The following is a 19336-nucleotide window of genomic DNA, read 5'->3' as shown; positions in this document are numbered from 1 at the left end:
TCGCTTTTAGCTGTTGTCAAACCGAGGTAGAACTGAGGGCCAGATTTGTCCATCAAAATTGGTGAGTCAGCCGAATCTTCAGCCAGTTCTCTTTTGTACTGCAGATTACTATCAATGGAAAAGCTTCAAACTGATTTCTTTTTACTCTGTGATTTTTATCTGAGGTTTAGGAAACTGCAGCCAGTGATGCAAAAGGAAGATCATTCATTATAGGGGCCCTGAAGGAGACAGAACAGTCGTCCATCCAGATGAAGTTTGTTCAAAAGAAATTTGGTGAGTGTTGATTTGTTTCCTTTCAATTCTCTAGTGAACAAGGGTAAGTTCATTAGTTGATCTGGCCATACCTTGGTTTATCTCTTCCAATAAGCAACCAGGTTGGAAGAGCATTTAAAAGCAATTTATTAGAGTAAATGTATTCTCCCTATGAAAAGGGGGAACCCTGAGAAAGGGATTATATTCACTTTTAGAGTTAGTGCAACAAAGAACTTCAAAGCAAAAAGTTTGATTGGTTTAGAAATAGTCATCTGTTCAGTTACATCAACAAGAATTACAGCTTAGTCATAGAAAAGAGCATTGTGTTCTGACTAACAACAAAAGTAACATTTGCAAAGGAAAAACATTAATCTGGTAATATACATTCTCAGTGCTTCTCAAGGGTGGCTTGACTATTTTCTTTGTTTAGCAGCTAAAAACAAAACTGTTATCTGCCATGTATTGAATGCTCTCCTGCCAGTCCTGGTTCCTGAAAGAGAGGCTTTTTCTTGAAGGTTAAGGCTAATGGGAAATTATTAGCAATACAATCAAAAAAGCAAATTTAAAATACCAGAAAAACCATGGTAATTAGCCAGTATTACAAAAACCATGTTTCAAGTATTACGAAGTCCATCCTCTGTGGCCCTCACCCCCCTCTTTAAAGTGCCCAAGGTTGAGAAACTTTGACTTAAGGAGTCTTAGAAGCAGGAGAGGTCTCTCATGTGGGGAAGCAACCCTTATGCCGGCTTTCGATCCTGGAGAATCCCAGGGCAGGTGCTGATCTTGGTCAGGCTTAATCCTGATTAAGAGTTTGGTGCCACAGCTCTTGCACCAAACAAGTCTTTTAAAATCCCAGAGTTGGAAGGTTTCACATTGAGTCTTTTTGCGATGTGTCAGAAAGCCACACACCAAATAATAGAAGACCTTGACATGGTTTGTACGCAAAAGGACAGACATGCTATAAATATGTTGCCTCTCTTCCTTTCCCTCTCTGGGTTTGTTTCTTCAATGCTTGCAATCTAAGGACATCAGAATTTCCACCCTAAGATCTGATCGCTGAAAAGGCTGGGGGGATTTTTTTGGACGTCAAAGGAAAACGGCTTTGGTTGAATGGAAAAGATTCAGCCCAAAGTTCAGTTTTCTAAAGTTACAAAGGAGGCACGGATGCCATGCTAAAATGTTCTTATTGCCTTTCTTAAAATGCTACGAATCAGGCCTGAAACTCTAATGAGAACCCAAGGTCTATAGGGAGATGGAGATCTTCCTTGGAGGGCAACCAGTTGGGTACACCAAGGCGTTTCAGCCCTGCTCCACACCTCTTCCCTCCCCCCAGATCTCCACTCAAAAGAAGACCTCTACTCAGGCACTACCAAGGGCTCCTGGTCCCGTTTTGCCAAGGCAGCAAGCTGTGAGTAGCTGTTACCGGCCCCTGGGACCCATAACAGTTTATTAACCTCCCTGCCACCAGCCCAAGTGGTCTTTAAGAGGCTTATGGGGCAAGGAAAGATCTAGAAGAGTTTTCCAAATTATTTCACAAGGACCCTAGTGGTAGAGGGTCAGCCGCACCACCCTGCATTCAGGAAAAGAGGCAAAGCAACCCTGCCGGAAAGAAATGTGTCAGAAGAATGGGAAATCACAAAATACAGAAGTCAAAATAGGTTCAAGTGTCACAATACTTTAAAGCAAAACAACCTAGTACGATTCCACTGATATTACTCAACCAGAGAGTCAGGAGAAAAAAAAAAGAGTTTGAGCAGGCTGTAAAATAAAGTATGGGGTCTAAATCCAGAACCAGGTATTTAAGAAAGGCTAGGTAGGACGATGGGGTCCTTGCATTCCTGGAGAAGGTGGCGTTTGCAGGAATGAAACAGACAGGCGCCTTTGTGGGCAGAACAGTGCTTTCTCCCTTGGGGTCCCTCAGAGAGGGAATCTGTGCCATTCCAAACTCTCTTTTTTGGGGGGTGGGTTATTTACTTGCACATTTTCTGCCACCAAATTTAGAAAGCGTAGTGCGCGCCGGGGGCTTTAAGCAGGCTCTGCTCTGATCCATCTGTACATTCAGATGGGCAAAGCTGTTTTCTAAGGGACACCCAAGACTTCCCACAAATAGAAACTCAAGTGTTACCTTAAAGGAAATAAACGTCCCATCCCAGGCAAGCCGTTACTCCCCTATACTGAACTTAAGGCAGGTGTGTGTGTGTGTGTGTGTGTGTGTGTGTGTGTGTGGTGTGTGTGTGTGTCTTCTAAAGGTACAGCCCTCTGATTCGGGGTGCAAGTCTTCCCCCTGGAGGGGAAACCTGCCCATCACAGCCTTCCCTCCCTTCCTGCCAATTCCTCCTTTGGACTCGGTAGAGCAACTTTAAGACCTGTGGACTTCAAACCCCAGAAGCCCCCAAGCCCCCAGGTTGGCCGGGCCGATCCCGGGAGGCCCACGGGTCTTAAAGATGCCACTGGGGGGGGGGGTCGGCCCAGCCCCACCCGCTTCCCTTCTCCCCCCCTCCCCCCTGTCAAGGAAGGAGCAACCAGCACCCCCACCCCGCCATCCTGGAGTGCGCGCCCCTCCGCCTCGACCCCTTGGTTTCCACACACACACACACCCACACACACCTCCCTCCCTCCCTCCCTCCCAGGTGGAGGAACTACTAGCCCAACCAGGAGGAAGCGCCTTCCCCGGCACGGCTTCCCTCGCAAGGCACTCCTGGGGGGGGGGGGCGGGCTGGGTTTTCCTGGCTTTCTCTGCTGCGTCCCCGCCCCACCCTCGCCTCCCTCGGGGCATGGATGCACCTGTCAGCCTGGGTCCTGCCAGAGCCCGGGGCCGGGGCAGCGCTGGGGGTCCAGCTCGGCTCGCCCCCATCTTCTTCTTCTTCTTCTTCTTCTTCTTGCAGGAGCTGAGCCCTCGCTCTTCCTCCTCCTCCTCCCTCCCCCCGGCTGATTTTCGGACAGGGCTGGCCCCCTCCCCCCCTTCTCCCCGCGCTTATTCGGGGCGGGGGGTGTTTCCCGGGGCTGCAGAAAGGACTCTGGGCGCTGCCCGTCTCCGCCGAGCCGAGCGCCGTCTCTCCCCGCGGAGCTCTGCGCCCCAGCCAAGCCAGCATCCCGGGCCGGGCGTGGGAAAGGAGCGGCCGCGTCGCGGTCCCCGTCCTCGCCCTCGGGGAAAGCCCTGGGCGGGTCGCCCTTCGGGGCCAGGGGGACGGGCAGAGGCGGGGCGCCCGCGCTTCCCGGCCGTCTCCGCCGCTCCCCGCCCGCACTCCCAGCTCCGGACGCCGCGCAGGCAGGTGGGTTCCTCGGCCGGGGAAGCGGAGGGGCCGCGGGGCGGAGGGCTGCGGCGGCGCCCACCCATCCCATCCCCGGGCAGGCAGCGGGGGACCCCCGGGCAGCCCGAGCCCTCCTCCCAGCTCTGCCCCGCTGCCCGGCGAGGGGGCGAGCGGCGAGCGCGGGAAGCATCCCAGCCCTACCCGGAGAACCGGTTTGCCAGCATCCCCTGGGCAGGCGGGAGGAGCTGGAGCGCGGCATGCCAGGGTGCCACGCCTGGAGATGGCCAGCAGGAAGCTCTGGGCTTCTGCCCCTCGCCGCCGCCGCCTCCTCCTCCTCCTCCTCGCCGCCCAGGCGCCAAATAAAACCTATTCAATTCCCATTGAGCGAATCCATCAAATAAGACGAAGTCCTTAAGATCTCCTCCTTCTTCCCCAGAGAGCAAAGATGGGCAGCGATATGATCCAGATGCTGCCGGTGATTTTGGACCAAGGTGGCAACCTCTATTTCCAAGGTAATTCTTGGGGGGCCTCCAACAGGCCACCTGGCTGCTCTCTTTCCCCCCTTGGATGGGGGTGGGGGGGTGGGGGGATTTCCCCGCTGAGCCCAGGGCTTGCTCCTGCCCTGCCATGAGGAAGCTCTGCCTGCGGGCACCACAGTCTGCAGCCACAAAAGAATTCCCGCCTGCAGGGTGAGGCTCTTTGCAACTCTCCCAGCTCCAGCCGGGGAATTTCTCTAGAGCCAGAGCCGCCGGCACTGAGGAAGGAAGGAAGGAAGGAAGCCTACAGCTGCGGACCCCATTTTATTCCCGGCAGCAGAGAATGGGAGGGCAGGATGATCCTCTGCCTGGATTTAGATAATGATTATCATATTTTCTTTCTCTCCCTCTTGCCTGCTGCTGCTGCTGCTGCTGAAACAAAGCACAAGGTAAGCAGTGCAAACGCCTCTCTGAACCTGAAACGCTGGCTTTAAAAAAAAAAAATGTGCCACTTTTCTTTCTAATGGCTATTTCATAAGGTTAGCACTGTAGCAGGGGGTATCTGCAAATGGGGCCATTTTAAGACTTGCGGGCTTCAATTCCCAGAATTCCCCAGCCAAGAGTTGAAGTCTACAAGTCTTAAAGTGGCCAAGTTTGCAGACATATCATAGCATGTATCATAGTATCAACTCCATAATGAAACGACAAAATGTGCGCAGCCGTTCCGCCCCCCCATCAGCTTTTATCTGCAATTTTGTAATTATTCATTGGGGAGAATCACACGTTTTACTAATCAACCTTAACATCAGGGTGCAATGTGATTATAGTGTGGATTATTTATTAATATGGATTATTCATACAGCGAGGAGAACAAAAGAAAGCAAATCAGTGAATTGTCAGGATTGAATTAAAATTCATTCTGGATTTAATATGACGTCAAAGACTGGATGTAAACGGCTGCTTAAAAATCAAGAGAAACTATTAGAAACAGGCCAAAAAGCCGAATGGGACTCTGTGCCCAATCTGTACATCCAAACAATATATTTACTTTACATGCTTGCTTCTATTATGGCTTTACTGAATGGGGGATCTTTAAGTTAATTTCATGAACTGCAAAGACCTTTCTCCATTTTTAATTGCTTCACTATAAAAAATTACAGACTCATTGAAATGTATAAGGTCACCAAATTATGATTTAATTTGGTGATATAAGATATTTGATTTCTTCTCTGCATTTTTTCCTATTTAAAATATGATTCTTTTCAAAGATAAAGAAAGAAGTTACGGTGTGTGTATGTGTGTGTTATACTCTTGAGACTGTGCAGAGTGCAGAGAAGAGCAACCAGGATGATTAGGGGACTGGAGGCTAAAACATACAATGAACGGTTGCAGGAACTGGGCTTGACTAGTCTAGTGAAGAGAAGGATCAGGGGAGACAGGATAGCAGTCTTCCAATATTTGAGGGGCTGCCCCAGAGAGGAGGAGGGAGTCAAGCTATTCTCCAAAACACCTGAAGGTCAGACAAGGAATAATGGATACTGAACAAGGAGAGATTTAACCTGGAAACAAGGAGGAATTTTCTGACAGTGAGAACAATCAACCAATGGAACAGAAATTGCCTTCAGAAGTTGTGGGAGCTTCATCACTTGAGACTTTCAAGAAGAGATTGGACTGCCGTTTGTCAGAAATGGTGTAGGGTCTCCTGCTTGGGCAGGGGGTTGGACTAGATGACCTACAAGGTCCCTTCCAACTCTGATTATCTATTATCTATTAATATACATTACATATTGGGGGAAAGATGCTAACTCTGTAAACTGCTTAGAGCGGACTGTAAAGCACTGTGAAACTGTATATAAGTCTAAGTGTTATTGCTATATACAGTATATATTTATATTTTTTTAAAAAAATAGTGTTCAGATACATTCTAGAAGAGATAATGTGCTCCCTGTTCTGACATCAGATTTATCATCTTCTTCTAAGTTTTAGAAACAGACAGCTGGAGAATGTCAGGAAAATGTGAACCTGCCCAAGTCTTCAGAAGTCCTAATAATCACATCCTCATAGCACGCCCAATTGACGAAGATTTCCCTGCGGTATTTGAACGCAGAACAGACCAGGAAATTAGGAACGGTACAGTAGTGGTTTTGCACCTCCGAATGTCTGAACAAATTAAAAGGGTCTCACTCTATTTTCATTGTTTTTCTCCTGTTTCATGCCCCAGGAAAAGAACTTGGAGAAGAGGAGAAGCAGGTTGCAATCAGGACTGAGAATCAGATGGGGATAAAGAATTATATTAGGAAATTATTTTTTTATGCATCATAAGACTATATTACTGGAACAGGCAGGGTTCCTGAGTGAAACCTGTTTTCTCATAGATTGTCAAGGCAATTCCTAATATCGAAATGAGCCACAAAATTTTTTGAAATTTTATGGGTTGCCTTCTTCCAGTCATTTTCTGATCATTTATGGCAAGTCTTAACAAGCCCTCTAGTCAAATGATTTTTTTAAAAAAACTGCACTGAGCTTTTAAGATTGCCTGATGCGTGCACTGAGTAATTTTGGAAGAAACCTTCCTTACAGACAACCACAGGAAAAAGCGATAGCCAAGTTTGAGGTTATTTTATCTACTGCTAGACCCTCACAAGAAGAAATCCAACCTTTCTATTTCTAGCAGGACTACCAGATTCTGGAACAGCTTTTGTTCCCTTGTGCCATCCGTCTGGAAAACTCGCAAGATTTATATTTTTCGCCATGTACATATATATACATCCAAACTAGACTGTGTTGTTTCTCTGTGTCACATAATATATGTGGGTACATGTATAATTTTATATTTATTTATTTACTTATTTTGTCATGTTTATGTAGTGTATATTGGAGGTGGAGACTCTTTGAGAGCTGAAATGCAACAAAATTTCATTTCAATGTATGCCGATCAGTGTACATTCAAAGTGACAATAAAGTTATTATTCTATTTTATTTACATTTCCATTCCATTCTATTCTGTTCTAACATCTTGCTCTCTTACCTGCAGTATCAGGAATCAGATTTGACATCCACAGTTACCAAGACACCAAGCCAAAGGGACTGTGTGTGGCCTTCACAGTGGAATTTAACAACCAGATTTACCACATGTGTGTGGAGAAAAAGGAAAGCAAAATGAGGGTGAATTTTAAGGTACGCTACTGTTAATTGGAGTTGGGCTGAGAGGCTAATTGACTGGTTTTCATTGTTTATTGTTATCTTAGATGTTCCTTATCTGGATGGTATAATTATTGCTGACTTTGCTTCCCGAGGCTGGCTACAGTCCTTGCTATAAATTGTTTTAAAAATAAAAACGCTACAGCTATACAGGGTGTCCTCGGCTTACTACGGTATCACAATTGAGCCCAAAATTTCTGTTGCGAAGCAAGGCATTCGTTAAATACATTTTGTCCCATGATCAGTCGTAAGTGTGAAAAAAAGTGACCATAAGTCACTTTTTTTAGTGCCATTAACTTCAAATGGTCACTAAATGAACTGTTTTGAGTTGAGGACTATCTGTACAGAAATTATTCAGAAACACCTTCATGACACCCCGTTAACTGTTTAAAACAGCGTATTTATCTTTTCTGAATTGCAACATTGATAATCTCCTTTGTCCAGAATGCAAAAAAAAAAGAAAGGAAGATTATAGCCTGACTATAATTTCACTGCTAGCCTTGGTTACAGCAAAGAAAGAGAGAGAGGACTGTGTTTCTTAAGATAGCCAGTTCTTAAAAAGTTCTCAGATAGCTTGGATGCATCTGCAAAACCTGAGTTTAAAAAGAATTAAATAGACTTTAATCTTATATAAGGACGTTCTTATCATGTTTATTAAGACTGACTCAGAGGTAGTGCCAAACTATAGTTCATATTCATTACGGTTAAGAGTTCGGATCATGCACCGGGTGAATTCTGGATTACTCTAACCAAACAATTTCTGCAAATAAAGTGGAAATCTTGCTTAGTGGATACTGGCTGATGGGTCACTGTTCTAGTTCCTCCGAATTAATTGTCCGTCCACCCACTAGGAATATAAGAGGCCCAAATTGGTTGCGTGGATGTGGTTTAAAACAAAGCTAAATTAAACGTCTATTGAGATTCTCAGTCATCCAGGTCATGACCTTGTCCCAAAGGTGCTTTCTCAAAAGGCAGCTGGACTTCGTTTCCCCGTGAAGACGTTTCACTTCTCATCCAAGAAGCTTCTTCAGAACTGAACTGAAGTTTCTTGGATGAGAAGTGAAACTTCTTCAAGAAAAAACAAAGTCTAGTTGCCTTTTGAACAAAGCACCTTTTAGAACAAAACTAAATTAACAAAAGTGCAGAATTGATTTAAATAGAAAGCAGCTTCTCTCTCATTGAACAACTACAGCAGCCAGTCAGCTCTTTAGCTCAATCCTGGGCTCTCTTTGAGACCTTTCACAAGGGGCGGGTGGGTGGGACGTCCTAGGGGGCTAGGGGTCTTTCTAGTAAGTGCCTCTTCCTGGGGATCCCTTTCAGGGTTGTTTGGTCTCCATTTCAGGAAGGGACAATTCCCAAAAACATCGAAGGAGACACCAGCAACATCATCTTTATCAAAACACGGTTTTCGGGTGGCAGCCGGCAATTTTACAAGTTCGAATCTGCTCTGGAACGTGGCTATTTCCTGGCCTTTGAGAGTGTCAAAGGTAGCTCTGAGACCGTCCTGGTGGTCAAGAAGGTAGAACCAGCAGATGAAGTGGATGAATCCACCAAGCTCCACCACGCTACGCTCCTCTGACAAGGAAACCCAAGTAAAATGTAGTGTAAAGGAATGGTTGATTTAGCCTCTAGAACATATTATACAATTGCTCACTTTCCCTGCTAAATATTTGGAAAACTGATCCGTGGATTTGTCTAATTAACAGTATCTAAAATTGGGTGGGATAAATAATTGCACTAGAAAAGCCACCCAGATATCCACGGCTTTGCAAGGAATCTCAATCAATTACCAAAAAAGAAATTAAAAAACTAGACAATAGCCAAACAAAAAATGCAAGACAAATCTAATGGAATGTCAGCATTTCAAACTTTATCTAGGCTGAGTCTTTTTTTAAATTGAGATGTTATATTTTTAATAATAACTAAAAAAATCAATCCAAAAGTTTTGTTATTTCTTGCAAGTATTTTTGTAGGTCATAAAACAGGGTGCAACTCATTTAGCAACTGCTTTTAGCTACAGAAATTATGGTCCGAAGAAGTTTGTCCACTGGCACAGATCTATGATTTGGAAAGTTTAGGTTTCCCATTGTTTAAAAAACTATCCTGGATATATCATCTTGATAACCGATTCTAGCTGTGCATAAGTTTATTAATAACTGTATTTTTTCCTCTATTCAAATGATATGTTCTTTTAGCCCACTATTTATAAATACATTTCAAAATGCAGGGAAACTCCCATATTGCAATCAGAAAATCACTCCTGTTGTCCCCAAAACTGGGCTTTTGCTTGATGTCGAAGCCAAAAAGTCATCGGACACAAAAGTGTACAAAATTATGCTTTTATTTTGGTACCAAGATATAAAGACCCTGGCTCAAAAGCTAACCAGGGGCCCTGATGAGAATCTTGCAGCAATTTTTATAGTCAAGGGGTGGTCGCATTCGGCCCTTTGCCCTTCCCGTAATAGTGCATGCATAACAGTTAATATTGATTGGTTATTTAGATCTCAGCCCCCTATATAGCTAAATATCGCATCACCTGTGTTTCACCCCAGGTCACGGGTCTCTTGCAAAGCGTCCTAGTTTCCTGTGTCAGCTATGTGGTTTGTGGAGCAACTATTCTTGCCCCTAATATCCTGGCTAGTGGTTTAAGGTGCTGATTTCTGCCTCGCTAAGAATGTGCGGTTCCAACTCCTTTCCTATTGCAGAGCAGCTCAAGGTAGCTCCCCCCTCGGCGACCCCCCTCCTTCCGCAGAGAAAAGTAAAAAGTTTTAAATCTTTGTGTGAGACAGCACCCCCAACTCCCCCTCCTTCTGTAGAGAGGGACAGGAAGGAGCCAGGCTGCTTAAGGCACAGAAATGAAGACGAGAGAAAACGCTTTCTCAGAATTCATATTCCTCACTCTCATGCCCATTCCATCCATACCTGGGTCCTATCTCCACTTCCTCTGATCCCCAGAGCCTCCTCTGTACATACATTCCACCATCTGACCCTTCACTCCACACAAAGGAAGGGTACCAAAAGACAAGAGAGGGGGTTTTTTCCCTTGAAAGGCCAAGATCTAACGGCCAAGGTCAAAATCACAATCTCTTTCTAAACGAAGATTGAGATTTTTTTCTGGCCTGTAGCAAAAAGACAATCCAGTTGCAATCTCGGTGTCAAAAAAGCCAAACCAATTTTGGGTGGGAGAAATCAGAGAACACAAGAGAAAAGAGAAGGGTGAACCTTAGGATAACCATATTGGCAGATTCTGGAAATCTGTTTTATTTCTAAAGCAAGTTTCTAGATCTTACGATGGAAAAGGCATCGTTTCTAAGCTCCGTATCAGTCATCGGGTACCCGGCCTATGCTAAATTCAACCTCATGAAGGAGGCGCAGAAGCTGGACTGGCTTTGGGCAAGAGGCAACTCTGTGACCCAAATGCATACATGATTTGTGTTTCAGACGTTTTACCTTCACGCTGATAAGGGATCAGAATGAGCTGTAATGCTCCACTTAAACCACAATCAGATTTTTTTTAAGAGGAACTTTCATTCTTGGTTTTAACGTCTGCAAGTCCGTGCGTAAACAGGGTGGTTTTTCCAAACCTCCCAGTGGTCTATTTTTTTAATGAGTTTTAAACTTGTATCAAGGCTTTTTTTTTTTTCATCATTCTGTTGGTTTGAGAGGCCAGGGTATAAATATATCCAAAACCTTTTTTTTTTTTTTTAACAATGTGAGACATTTAAATGAAGGGTGTACTTTCCCCCTCCTCAACTCTCCTCAATCATCCAAATGAAGTGCAGCTCTTAAATCTGCCCCACAAAACCTGACGCCTCCAGAGGCAACGGAATGGATTTCAGACTCACACACATCTGTGGGTTCCAAAAATCCTTTATTGTACAGAGTTTAGATTCCCCTTTTGCATTGTGCAAGATGCCATGTACACACTGTCATTCATTGCAACAAGACAGCCAGAAACTCGAGACGGGATATCAACGTGAAATGATGCTGAGCTCAGCCTGCGGTCTTGGGGGTGGGGTGGGGGTGTCCCATCTGCAGAAGCTCCCAACCTAATAACAAAGCTTTTGCCCGGATGCTTTCCCCTGATTCTCGCTTGGTTCGGGTCTCCTTCTCGCCTTTGCGAGAGATCTTCTGAATGGCAACAGCCGTGGACATGGCCACGGGCGCTTCCCACCAGCCGTCCTGCTGCATGCAGGGCACGCACTCGGTTGTTCTCACCCCCCCCCAAAGACTCAGTTAATAACGTAAAGCAGCAGAGGCAGCGGTGAACGGCTGCTGGACTCTTGTGGGCGGGCATCAGAGGCTCCACAGCATCGCCACCGCCCTGCAGATGCCCACGTCGTGGTAGTTGAAGTAGCAGAGGCCGGCAAAGGTGACCGCCGAAAGCAGGAAGTGGCCAGCGTTGGCCAGTTTAATGGAGGTCTTTCCGTGGACATAGTCAGTTATAAGTTGCCCCAGGCCCCTGCAGGGAAGGGAGAGAAAGAAAAACAGGAAGCTGGCTGAAGGACACACTTTTCAAATCCTCCCAAAGCTTTTCAAGCTGGACTGAGTCGAGCTAGAATGGGCTTAGCTCAGTCGCTTTGCTGATTACTCAGCCGTCCGCGAGAAACCACAATGTGGAAGAATGTATTCCCACTTCCCCAAAGGTTGTTTCATTTGATTTTGGCCTACTCCTTCAACGGAGGGCTGAAAAGTTCACAACTTCTCAGAAGCTTTAACTCAACTCCAGGGAGGCCTGATGCCCTCCAGATGTGGCCGCACCCCAATTTCCACCCAACTCAGCCCTATCTGATCCATTATAACGGCTTGGTAAGGCCACACTTGGAATCCTGCATCCAGTTTTGGTCGCCATGATCTTAAAAAAAAGGACGTTGAGACTCTAGAAAGAGTGCAGAGAAGAGCAACCAAAAGGATTAGGGGGCTGGCAGCTAAAACGTGTAAGGAATGGCTGCTGGAATTGGGTATGTCTAGTTTATGAAAAGAAGGACTAGGAGTGACATGATAGCAGCATTCCAATATTTGAGGGGCTGCCCCAAAGAAGAGGGAGTCAAGCTATTCTCCAAAGCACCTGAAGGCAGGACAAGGAATAATGGATGGAAACTAATCAAGGAGAGAAGCAACTTAGAACTAAGGAGGAATTTCCTGACAGTGAGAACAATTAATCAGTGGAACAACTTGCCTCCAGAAGTTGTGAATGCTCCAACACTGGAAGATTTTAAAAAGAGATTGGATAACCATTTGTCTGAAGTAGTATAGGGTTTCCTGCCTAAGCAGGGGTTGGACTAGAAGACCCCCAGGGTCCCTTCCAACTCTGTTATTCTATTCTATTCTATTCTATTCTATTCTATTCTATTCTATTCTAATTCTATTTTCTCAATTAAGGGAGTTGTTTTGGGGCTTTGAGAGTTCAGCATTTTTACAGGGCCTGAATGGTGATGGGAGAGGAGGGATTCTCCTCTAAGTACCAACAACAACCCTGTCAGGTGGGTCGGCTGAGGTGAGCGGGTGGGTTTAGAACTGGCCCAAAGTCACCCAGGTGGCTTAACAAACAAACAACACGCAAAAGTTACACTGAAGCGGGGAACAAGACTGTTGGGCAGCCAATAAACTTATATGATTGGAAATACCAAAATATATCAAATAATTAGTTTAAGGACAGGGAAAAAACCCTTTGTTGAAAAAAAGCTGGGATTTTCCCTGCTATAAGAACAGACGGTATGAATATAAACAATGAGGACATGTAAGTGCCAGTCATCCGAGAATGGGAAGGAAATTATGCAAGTGGCACAGAAATCCAGGGAGCTGTGCGAGGCATCTACAAGAAGGTCATTTGGGATTGCATTTCTAAATCACAGGAGGGGACCGTCCTTAAATCCGGGGATTGTGCCCTCTTTTGTTCGTTTGCTCTGTAAAGAGGATTCAGGCAGAAGTAGAAAGAATGCTGAGAAGTGCCACAAGGAGGAAGACCGGGGACTAGAAGCTTAAGTCCTATGTGGGATATTGGACAAACCAGTCACGTTTAACCTCTAGAAAATGACTGAGGGAGGGGACAGGATGAGAGTTAGAAAATGGAGCCCAACATTGTCTTGGTTCTCCTTTAGGACGGGGGTCTCCAACCTTAGCAACTTTAAGCCTGCAGGACTTCAACTCCGAGAGTTCCCCAGCCAGCAAAGCTCAAGTCTCTTTTCACTACAGGCAGCCAGATTCCACATGAATGTTAGAAATGCTCGGAGTAAGCAGTTTGTGGTTGGGCTGGCTGCCCTGAGCCTCCCGTGGGGGTCAAATCCTGTTGGCCCGCAAGACACCATCTGCCTCCAAGTCCTCAGATGAACAGCCTGGCAGGAAGACACCAAAAGCCCCTCTTCCAATGCGGGTCACAAACAAGGAAATTAAAATGATCGAAGGGAGCCAAAGAGGAAAAAAAACTTTATTTTTCTGGGCGGGGAGAAAAGATTTCTCAAGGGTGGGAACTACTTTTGTAAAAGAAAGAAGAGCTTTCCCAAAACAAGGGAGGGAAACCCACGAGGAAGGAAAGCAGAAACATAAAACCACTTGTTTTTGAAGCCTTTAACCCACTTTTTGGTAAGGCCAGGCTTCAAAACATGGCAACAATCCAACGGAGTGATTTTCTCACTTCCCAAGAAGCGCAAAAACTTTCTTGCCAGCCACAAAAAAGGACATGACCCTTTCCAGGAACCCACTTAGCACAGGACAGAATGTTAGTTCAATAACCCTCCTGGGGAAGGGCTGGCCTGCAAGGTTTTTCTCCTAACAACTCCTCTTTCCAAGGCCTAAATTCTTGCTCGTTGGGCAGGGAGCAGCCTGAAGGGGGGACCCGAAAGAGGCTGCCCGACAGAGATTTTTCCTCCCCCTTACACACACACACACACCTTTACCCAAAGGAGGAGGACACCCCCAAATTCCTCAAGCACAGCATTTCCTGATTGCCACGAGACGGTACCAAGCAGAATTGTTTCGTAGGGCAGAAGGGAAAATAATTACAACCCCAGACAAAAATGTGTTTGTCTTACTGAAGTTTGGTTAAACAGAAGTGGGAACAAAAGCGATCTTTCCAGTCTTATCCACTACTTTTTTAAAGGGGTTTCCCCCCCCCTTCCAAATTTGGGTGGGGCGGACTTACCAGTGCCCATGGAGTGTGAGGGTTGCTGCCAGGGAGTAATCCACAGCTGCTCCAGGATACAGATAGGCTGCTGGCAGGAGTCCAAGCAGGAGGATGCTGACTGCTCGCTCACTGGTCCAATGGAGAGAGGCGGCCTTTGAACCAGCTGCAGGCAGAGGCAGCGTTTTAATGCCCGAGCAACGGCTTGCTTTGAGAGCTAGGAGCAGCGCTCAAAGGATGGAGAGGAAAGGGATGCATTTTACCTTGTGGTAAGCTGCTCAGGGTGCGTCTTGAACCGCATCAAATAAATTTGAGGATAATTTTATGCAGCAAATCAAGAAGTTCCATTCCCCCACCCCACCCGACTTTCAAAATGGACCCCAAAAAGAAACATGCCAGACTGTCAGAACTTCAAATCTGGGTCATTGGTCGTAACTTTCAAAGGTTGCTAAGCAACCTGTTGTAACTTGAGGACAACCTGTATCTTGTTTGGGCTTGTGGGTAGCTGGCAGAAACATCAACGAACAAGCAAAAGAGGGACCCTCTAGAGCAGGGGTCTCTAACCTTGGCCGCTTTTAAGACTTGTGGGATCCAGCTTAAAATATATATATATATATATATATATATATATATATATATATATGTATGTATGTATGTATGTATGTGAATGATATAGTAGTTAGGAGATTATTGTTATTAAACCAGAATGTGATAATTATAAAGTGATTATTTTATGATAAATTTTGATTGTGGATTAAAGGGGAACAAATTGAGGAATGTATAAGACAAAGGGGTGGTATGCTCTAATTGGTAATTAAAGGGGGAAACTTTTGGAATTATTAGATTTAAGATGAAACTTACTGAAGAAGTACGCGACAAAATTGCAAATGGTAGATAAAAGCATAATGGTATAATGAATTTAGAAAAAAAATAAGCATATTAGACTATAAAACAAGACGTGAGAATATTTAAAGAAAGAGGAATTAAGTTAAGATATAAATGGATTTAATAAGTGTAAAGAAAACAAGAATATTGGAGAAAATTTATGGGAAGACGGAAGTAATGATATGATATAGAATTGAATGTGAAGCATAAATATATACTAAGGTCATGTTTGTATTGAAGTGTAAAAACATTGTTCACTGAAAGAGATGTTTTAAAAATATAAAAATAAAAAAAAATATTGCAAAAAAAAAAAAAGACTTGCGGGAGTTGAAGTCCATAAGTCTTAAAGTGGCCGAGGTTGGAGATCTCTGCTCTAGAGCGTTTTGGCAAAGGACCTCAACTGGAGCTCAGGAAAGGGCAGCGGGCAGCCTTCCAAAGAAACGTGGCCTTCTGAATATCAAAGCCTTTTCCTGTAGGGGTCCAAACCTATTTCCACGGTCATGGGGAGTAGAAACTTGCTTTTTAAAAATTTCTTTACAGTAAAAGAAAGTAACGTTTGAGATTTCTGAGAATCGATACTGTGAGCCAAGGCACCTTGCTTAGCACTGCTGGACAAAAGGCCTCTGGTTTAAATCTCTGGCACAAGCTTCCTTCCCCCAAGATCTAAATGGCTCCCGCTCTCCTCTTGGCTCGAAAACACACAAAGGCCGGGTTCTTGAACCCAGCCTTTTGCAGGCGAGAGTAAAACTTCATTTGCATGGACCACTTTTATCTTTCTTTAATCCTTTATTGGTTTTATTGTACTTTGACTGCTATGAGCCACCCAGAGTAATCGAGAATTGGACAAACTATAGCGTTGCTTGTCCAATCATTAAACAATTACATCACAAGAGAGGGAGAGCATTGCACATATTTACAACCTCGTTACAACCTTGTAATATCCCAAGCAGCAAAACCAATTTTGAATTCAATTGTTCAATTGAATGCAGCCATGACTCAAACAGAAGAGACACGAGCATAACTTCTTTTTGCCGCAAAGAATGGGAAATTGTGATATTTTTTTTTTCATTGAATTGATTGGAATCCATAACCTTCAGGGAAATTGTTCAGAAAAGAACAATGACGTTGTTTTAGAAAGTTCCTCTTTCTTTTCCCACCCTCTGAGACAGGCGTCAACGAATCATGAGACTAAGCATGACACGCACGAAAAGGAACTACCCAAACCCAGACCTTACCCAAACTCCTGGGAGATGTGTGAAATTTGCGCATCTGATGATGATGACGACGATGATGAAAGTCCTCAATTGGTCTAAACAAGGCAGCCACTGGTCTAGCCAAGAGATACTTGTGCAAGACAACTGCAAGCAGAACAGAGGTATCTCATTTTGTAAATAAGGCCATTTTGATCTCCAGATCCCACTAATGCCTATTACACATTATGAAAACACACAATCACAATGGACACACAAGGAATTTGGCTTTGGTGCCAATGCTCTCAGTGTACATAAAAGAAAAGATACATTCGTCAAGAATCATCACTTAATAATAGTCAAAGGGTACAATAAGCAATCAAATCATACTAGGAAAGTCAATATAAATCATAAGGATACAAGAGACACAGTTAGTCATACAGTCACAAGTGGGAAGGGATGGGTGATAAGGAGTGATGAGTAGATTAATAGTAATAGCAGGGCAGACTTTGTAAATAGTTGGACAGTGTTGAGGGAATCCTTTGTTTAGCAGAGCGATGGTGACTTTCGAGGAAAAAACTCTCCTTGTGTCTAGTTGTTCTCTACAGCGCTATCCATCAAATTCCAGTTTTTTAGTGATGCTGGGAGCATTGCAACCCCACAGAGTAGGCCTCTTCACACATTGTTAATTGATGGGAAAGTGCACCTAAGATTTTGTTTGCCAAGGTGGTCTCTCTCTGCCCCCACCCTATGGATTCCCTGTGTCTGTGTGTCTGTCTGTCTGTCTGTCTACACACACGAGAGAAACTTCCGGCAGATTCCTGGCATTCTTTCCTGCTGTCTTCTCCTATTGGCACCTTCTGATTTATCTCCCGTTATCTTATGCGGTTAAAGATTGCGGGTATGACTGAGGATGCGTGACGCCCATCCGCTGGGCTGTTGTGTCCGCCCTGAGAGCTTCTGCACCGAGGGCGAATCCCCCGGGTGTCCCAGCGCTCCCGCCCATCCCTACGTCCATCCTCCCCACTTTGGGCAAGGCAAGGCGCCTGCCAAGGGTTTCAGAGGCTTCCCCGGGGGAGCGGGGCTTAAATTTAAAACGGGGAAGGCCCGTGCAGCCATTCACACGTGCCGCCGGACGCGTGTCTCCGCTCAAGGGCGACGCTGCGCTTCCCAGCCGGGAGGACAGCCGCGAAGGAAGGGAAGCGGGCAAAGGCAGCGGCGACCCAGGGGGCCCTTCCGACCGGGAGTCCGGGCCCCGTGCGGACTCCCTCGGAAAGGAGGCCTCGGGCGAATCCCCCACTCACCGGACGCCGGACGGCCGCCCAGCCCGGCCCGCCACAGCCGCAGCGCCGCCGCCATCTTGCCCCCGCCGCGCAAGGGCACCGGCCGGAAGCGGAGGCCGAGGAGGCGGGACTTCCGGCCGAGGGCTCTTCGCCTCTTCTCCTCATGGCGGCCGAGCTGGGCCAAGAGGCCGAGGTGGCGGAGCTGCAGCGGATGGTGGCGGCCGAGGAGCAGCGGGCGCGCCTCACGGCCCAGGTGCGCCGGGGAGGAGGAGGAGGAGGGGCCGGCCGGCAGAGAGACCCTTCTCCCGTTTCTCCTCCCTGGGGCGGGAGGGAGGCCCAGAAGGGGAGGGGAGCAGGAGGGGAAGGGACAGGAGGCCTGGGGGGGACAAGAACGGGGAGGGGCAAGAGGTCCTGGGGGGCAATATGGGGGAGGGGCAGGCGGGTATGGGGGGCTAGAATGGGAGAGGGGAAGGAGACTGGGGCCAGAATGGGGAGGGGCAGGAGGGCCTGGGGGGCAATATGGGGGAGGGGCAGGCGGGTATGGGGGGCTAGAATGGGAGAGGGGAAGGAGACTGGGGCCAGAATGGGGGAGGGGCAGGAGGGCCTGGGGGGCAATATGGGGGAGGGCAGGCGGGTATGGGGGGCTAGAATGGGAGAGGGGGAAGGAGACTGGGGCCAGAAAGGGGAGGAGCAGGAGGGCCTGGGGGGCAGAATAGGGGAGGGGCAGGCAGGTATGGGGGGCTAGAAAGGGAGAGGGGGAGACTGGGGCCAGGGTGGGGAGGGGCAGGAGGGCCTGGGGGAGCAATATGGGGGGGCAGAATAGGGGAGGGGCAGGCGGGTATGGGGGGCTAGAATGGGAGAACGGGAAGGAGACTGGGGCCAGAATGGGGGAGGGGTCACGACGACTGGAGCGGGCAGGCAAACTTGGGGGGGGCTTGAGGAAGGGTGGGAAGACAGGAGGGCTTGGGGGCTGAGCCCCCCCTTGCTTGGCTCCCCCCTTCCAGGTCCACACCTTCATGGAGGCCTGCTGGGAGAAGTGCGTGGACAAGCCCGGCTCCAAGCTCGACTCCCGGACAGAGACCTGCCTGGCCAACTGCGTCAACCGCTTCATCGACACCACCTTGTCCGTCACCAACCGCTTTGCACAGCTCATGCAGAAGGGCGGCCACTGACCAGGGCCCCCAGCAAGCTCTGGGGTGGGGGCCCTTCCAAAGGCGGCCAAGGAAGGGGGCTTGGTGGAGGAAATGCCCGACTCAATCAGCAAAAGTGGACTCACTGTGACGGCGCTGCGCTACTTTCCTGCCCGGGCAGGAGAATAGGAGTGAAGGCACCCAGATGGTGTTAAACATGCTCACTTTTCCAATTAAAGGAGTGCAATAGTTCCGTTTCTTCACAAGGGGGTGTAAAGATTCCGTCCAGTAATGCTGTGCATAGAGCAATTTGGCTGGATCCGAAGCTGCCGTTAATATCTGTACGAGAAAAATGTAATTTATTCTCCTTTACTGGGAGATCAATCAAACATTTATTTTATCCAAATACGGCGGTGTTTGTACAAAATATCCATCATTAAATGAAAAATGGTTTCTTCAATAAATCTGGTTGTCTGGCTTTGCACAATGCACCATCAACTAACCACACAAACTAAATCCACACAACAGACTAGACAACAGCACTTTGG

The 19336-nt window shown here is 46.7% G+C and overlaps 3 protein-coding genes across 3 annotated transcripts; 2 read left to right on the top strand and 1 right to left on the bottom strand.

The window, feature by feature from the left end:
• Positions 1-2755: 2755 nt before the first annotated feature.
• Positions 2756-9115, top strand: LOC113441947 (uncharacterized). The gene is made up of 5 exons (XM_087939227.1): positions 2756-3524; positions 3940-4031; positions 5970-6109; positions 7014-7156; positions 8523-9115. Exons 1-5 carry the CDS (start codon positions 3027-3029, stop codon positions 8757-8759), a joined length of 1110 nt encoding a protein of 369 aa, XP_087795353.1. The 5' UTR covers positions 2756-3026; the 3' UTR covers positions 8760-9115.
• A 1919-nt stretch (positions 9116-11034) lies between these two features.
• On the bottom strand, positions 11035-17810 carry SDHD (succinate dehydrogenase complex subunit D). Its single transcript, XM_026709209.2, has 4 exons — positions 17680-17810; positions 16421-16543; positions 14322-14466; positions 11035-11642 (listed from the first exon to the last, which is right to left on the bottom strand). Exons 1-4 carry the CDS (start codon positions 17732-17734, stop codon positions 11477-11479), a joined length of 489 nt encoding a protein of 162 aa, XP_026564994.1. The 5' UTR covers positions 17735-17810; the 3' UTR covers positions 11035-11476.
• Positions 17780-19252, top strand: TIMM8B (translocase of inner mitochondrial membrane 8 homolog B). Its single transcript, XM_026709211.2, has 2 exons — positions 17780-17911; positions 18663-19252. Exons 1-2 carry the CDS (start codon positions 17822-17824, stop codon positions 18828-18830), a joined length of 258 nt encoding a protein of 85 aa, XP_026564996.1. The 5' UTR covers positions 17780-17821; the 3' UTR covers positions 18831-19252.
• The last annotated feature ends 84 nt before the right edge of the window (positions 19253-19336 follow it).

Source organism: Pseudonaja textilis, chromosome 9, assembly GCF_049901715.1.
Source record: "Pseudonaja textilis isolate UNSWEBS1 chromosome 9, rPseTex1.2, whole genome shotgun sequence".
NCBI lineage: Eukaryota > Metazoa > Chordata > Lepidosauria > Squamata > Elapidae > Pseudonaja > Pseudonaja textilis.
This window is presented reverse-complemented; position numbering and strand designations above follow the sequence as displayed.

Bases quoted from the DNA above. Each gene is read 5' to 3' on its own strand.
- LOC113441947 (XM_087939227.1), top strand. From the start codon at position 3,027: ATGGATGCACCTGTCAGCCTGGGTCCTGCCAGAGCCCGGGGCCGGGGC. The intron at 3,525-3,939 runs GTGGGTTCCTCG...CTTCTTCCCCAG, and splicing joins TCCGGACGCCGCGCAGGCAG to AGAGCAAAGATGGGCAGCGA. The intron at 7,157-8,522 runs GTACGCTACTGT...TCTCCATTTCAG, and splicing joins AAATGAGGGTGAATTTTAAG to GAAGGGACAATTCCCAAAAA.
- TIMM8B (XM_026709211.2), top strand. From the start codon at position 17,822: ATGGCGGCCGAGCTGGGCCAAGAGGCCGAGGTGGCGGAGCTGCAGCGG. The intron at 17,912-18,662 runs GTGCGCCGGGGA...CCCCCCTTCCAG, and splicing joins GGGCGCGCCTCACGGCCCAG to GTCCACACCTTCATGGAGGC.
- SDHD (XM_026709209.2), bottom strand. From the start codon at position 17,734: ATGGCGGCGGCGCTGCGGCTGTGGCGGGCCGGGCTGGGCGGCCGTCCG. The intron at 16,544-17,679 runs GTGAGTGGGGGA...TTCTGCTTGCAG, and splicing joins GGGCGGCCGTCCGGCGTCCG to TTGTCTTGCACAAGTATCTC. The intron at 14,467-16,420 runs GTAAGGTCTGGG...CTCTGCCTGCAG, and splicing joins CACATCTCCCAGGAGTTTGG to CTGGTTCAAAGGCCGCCTCT.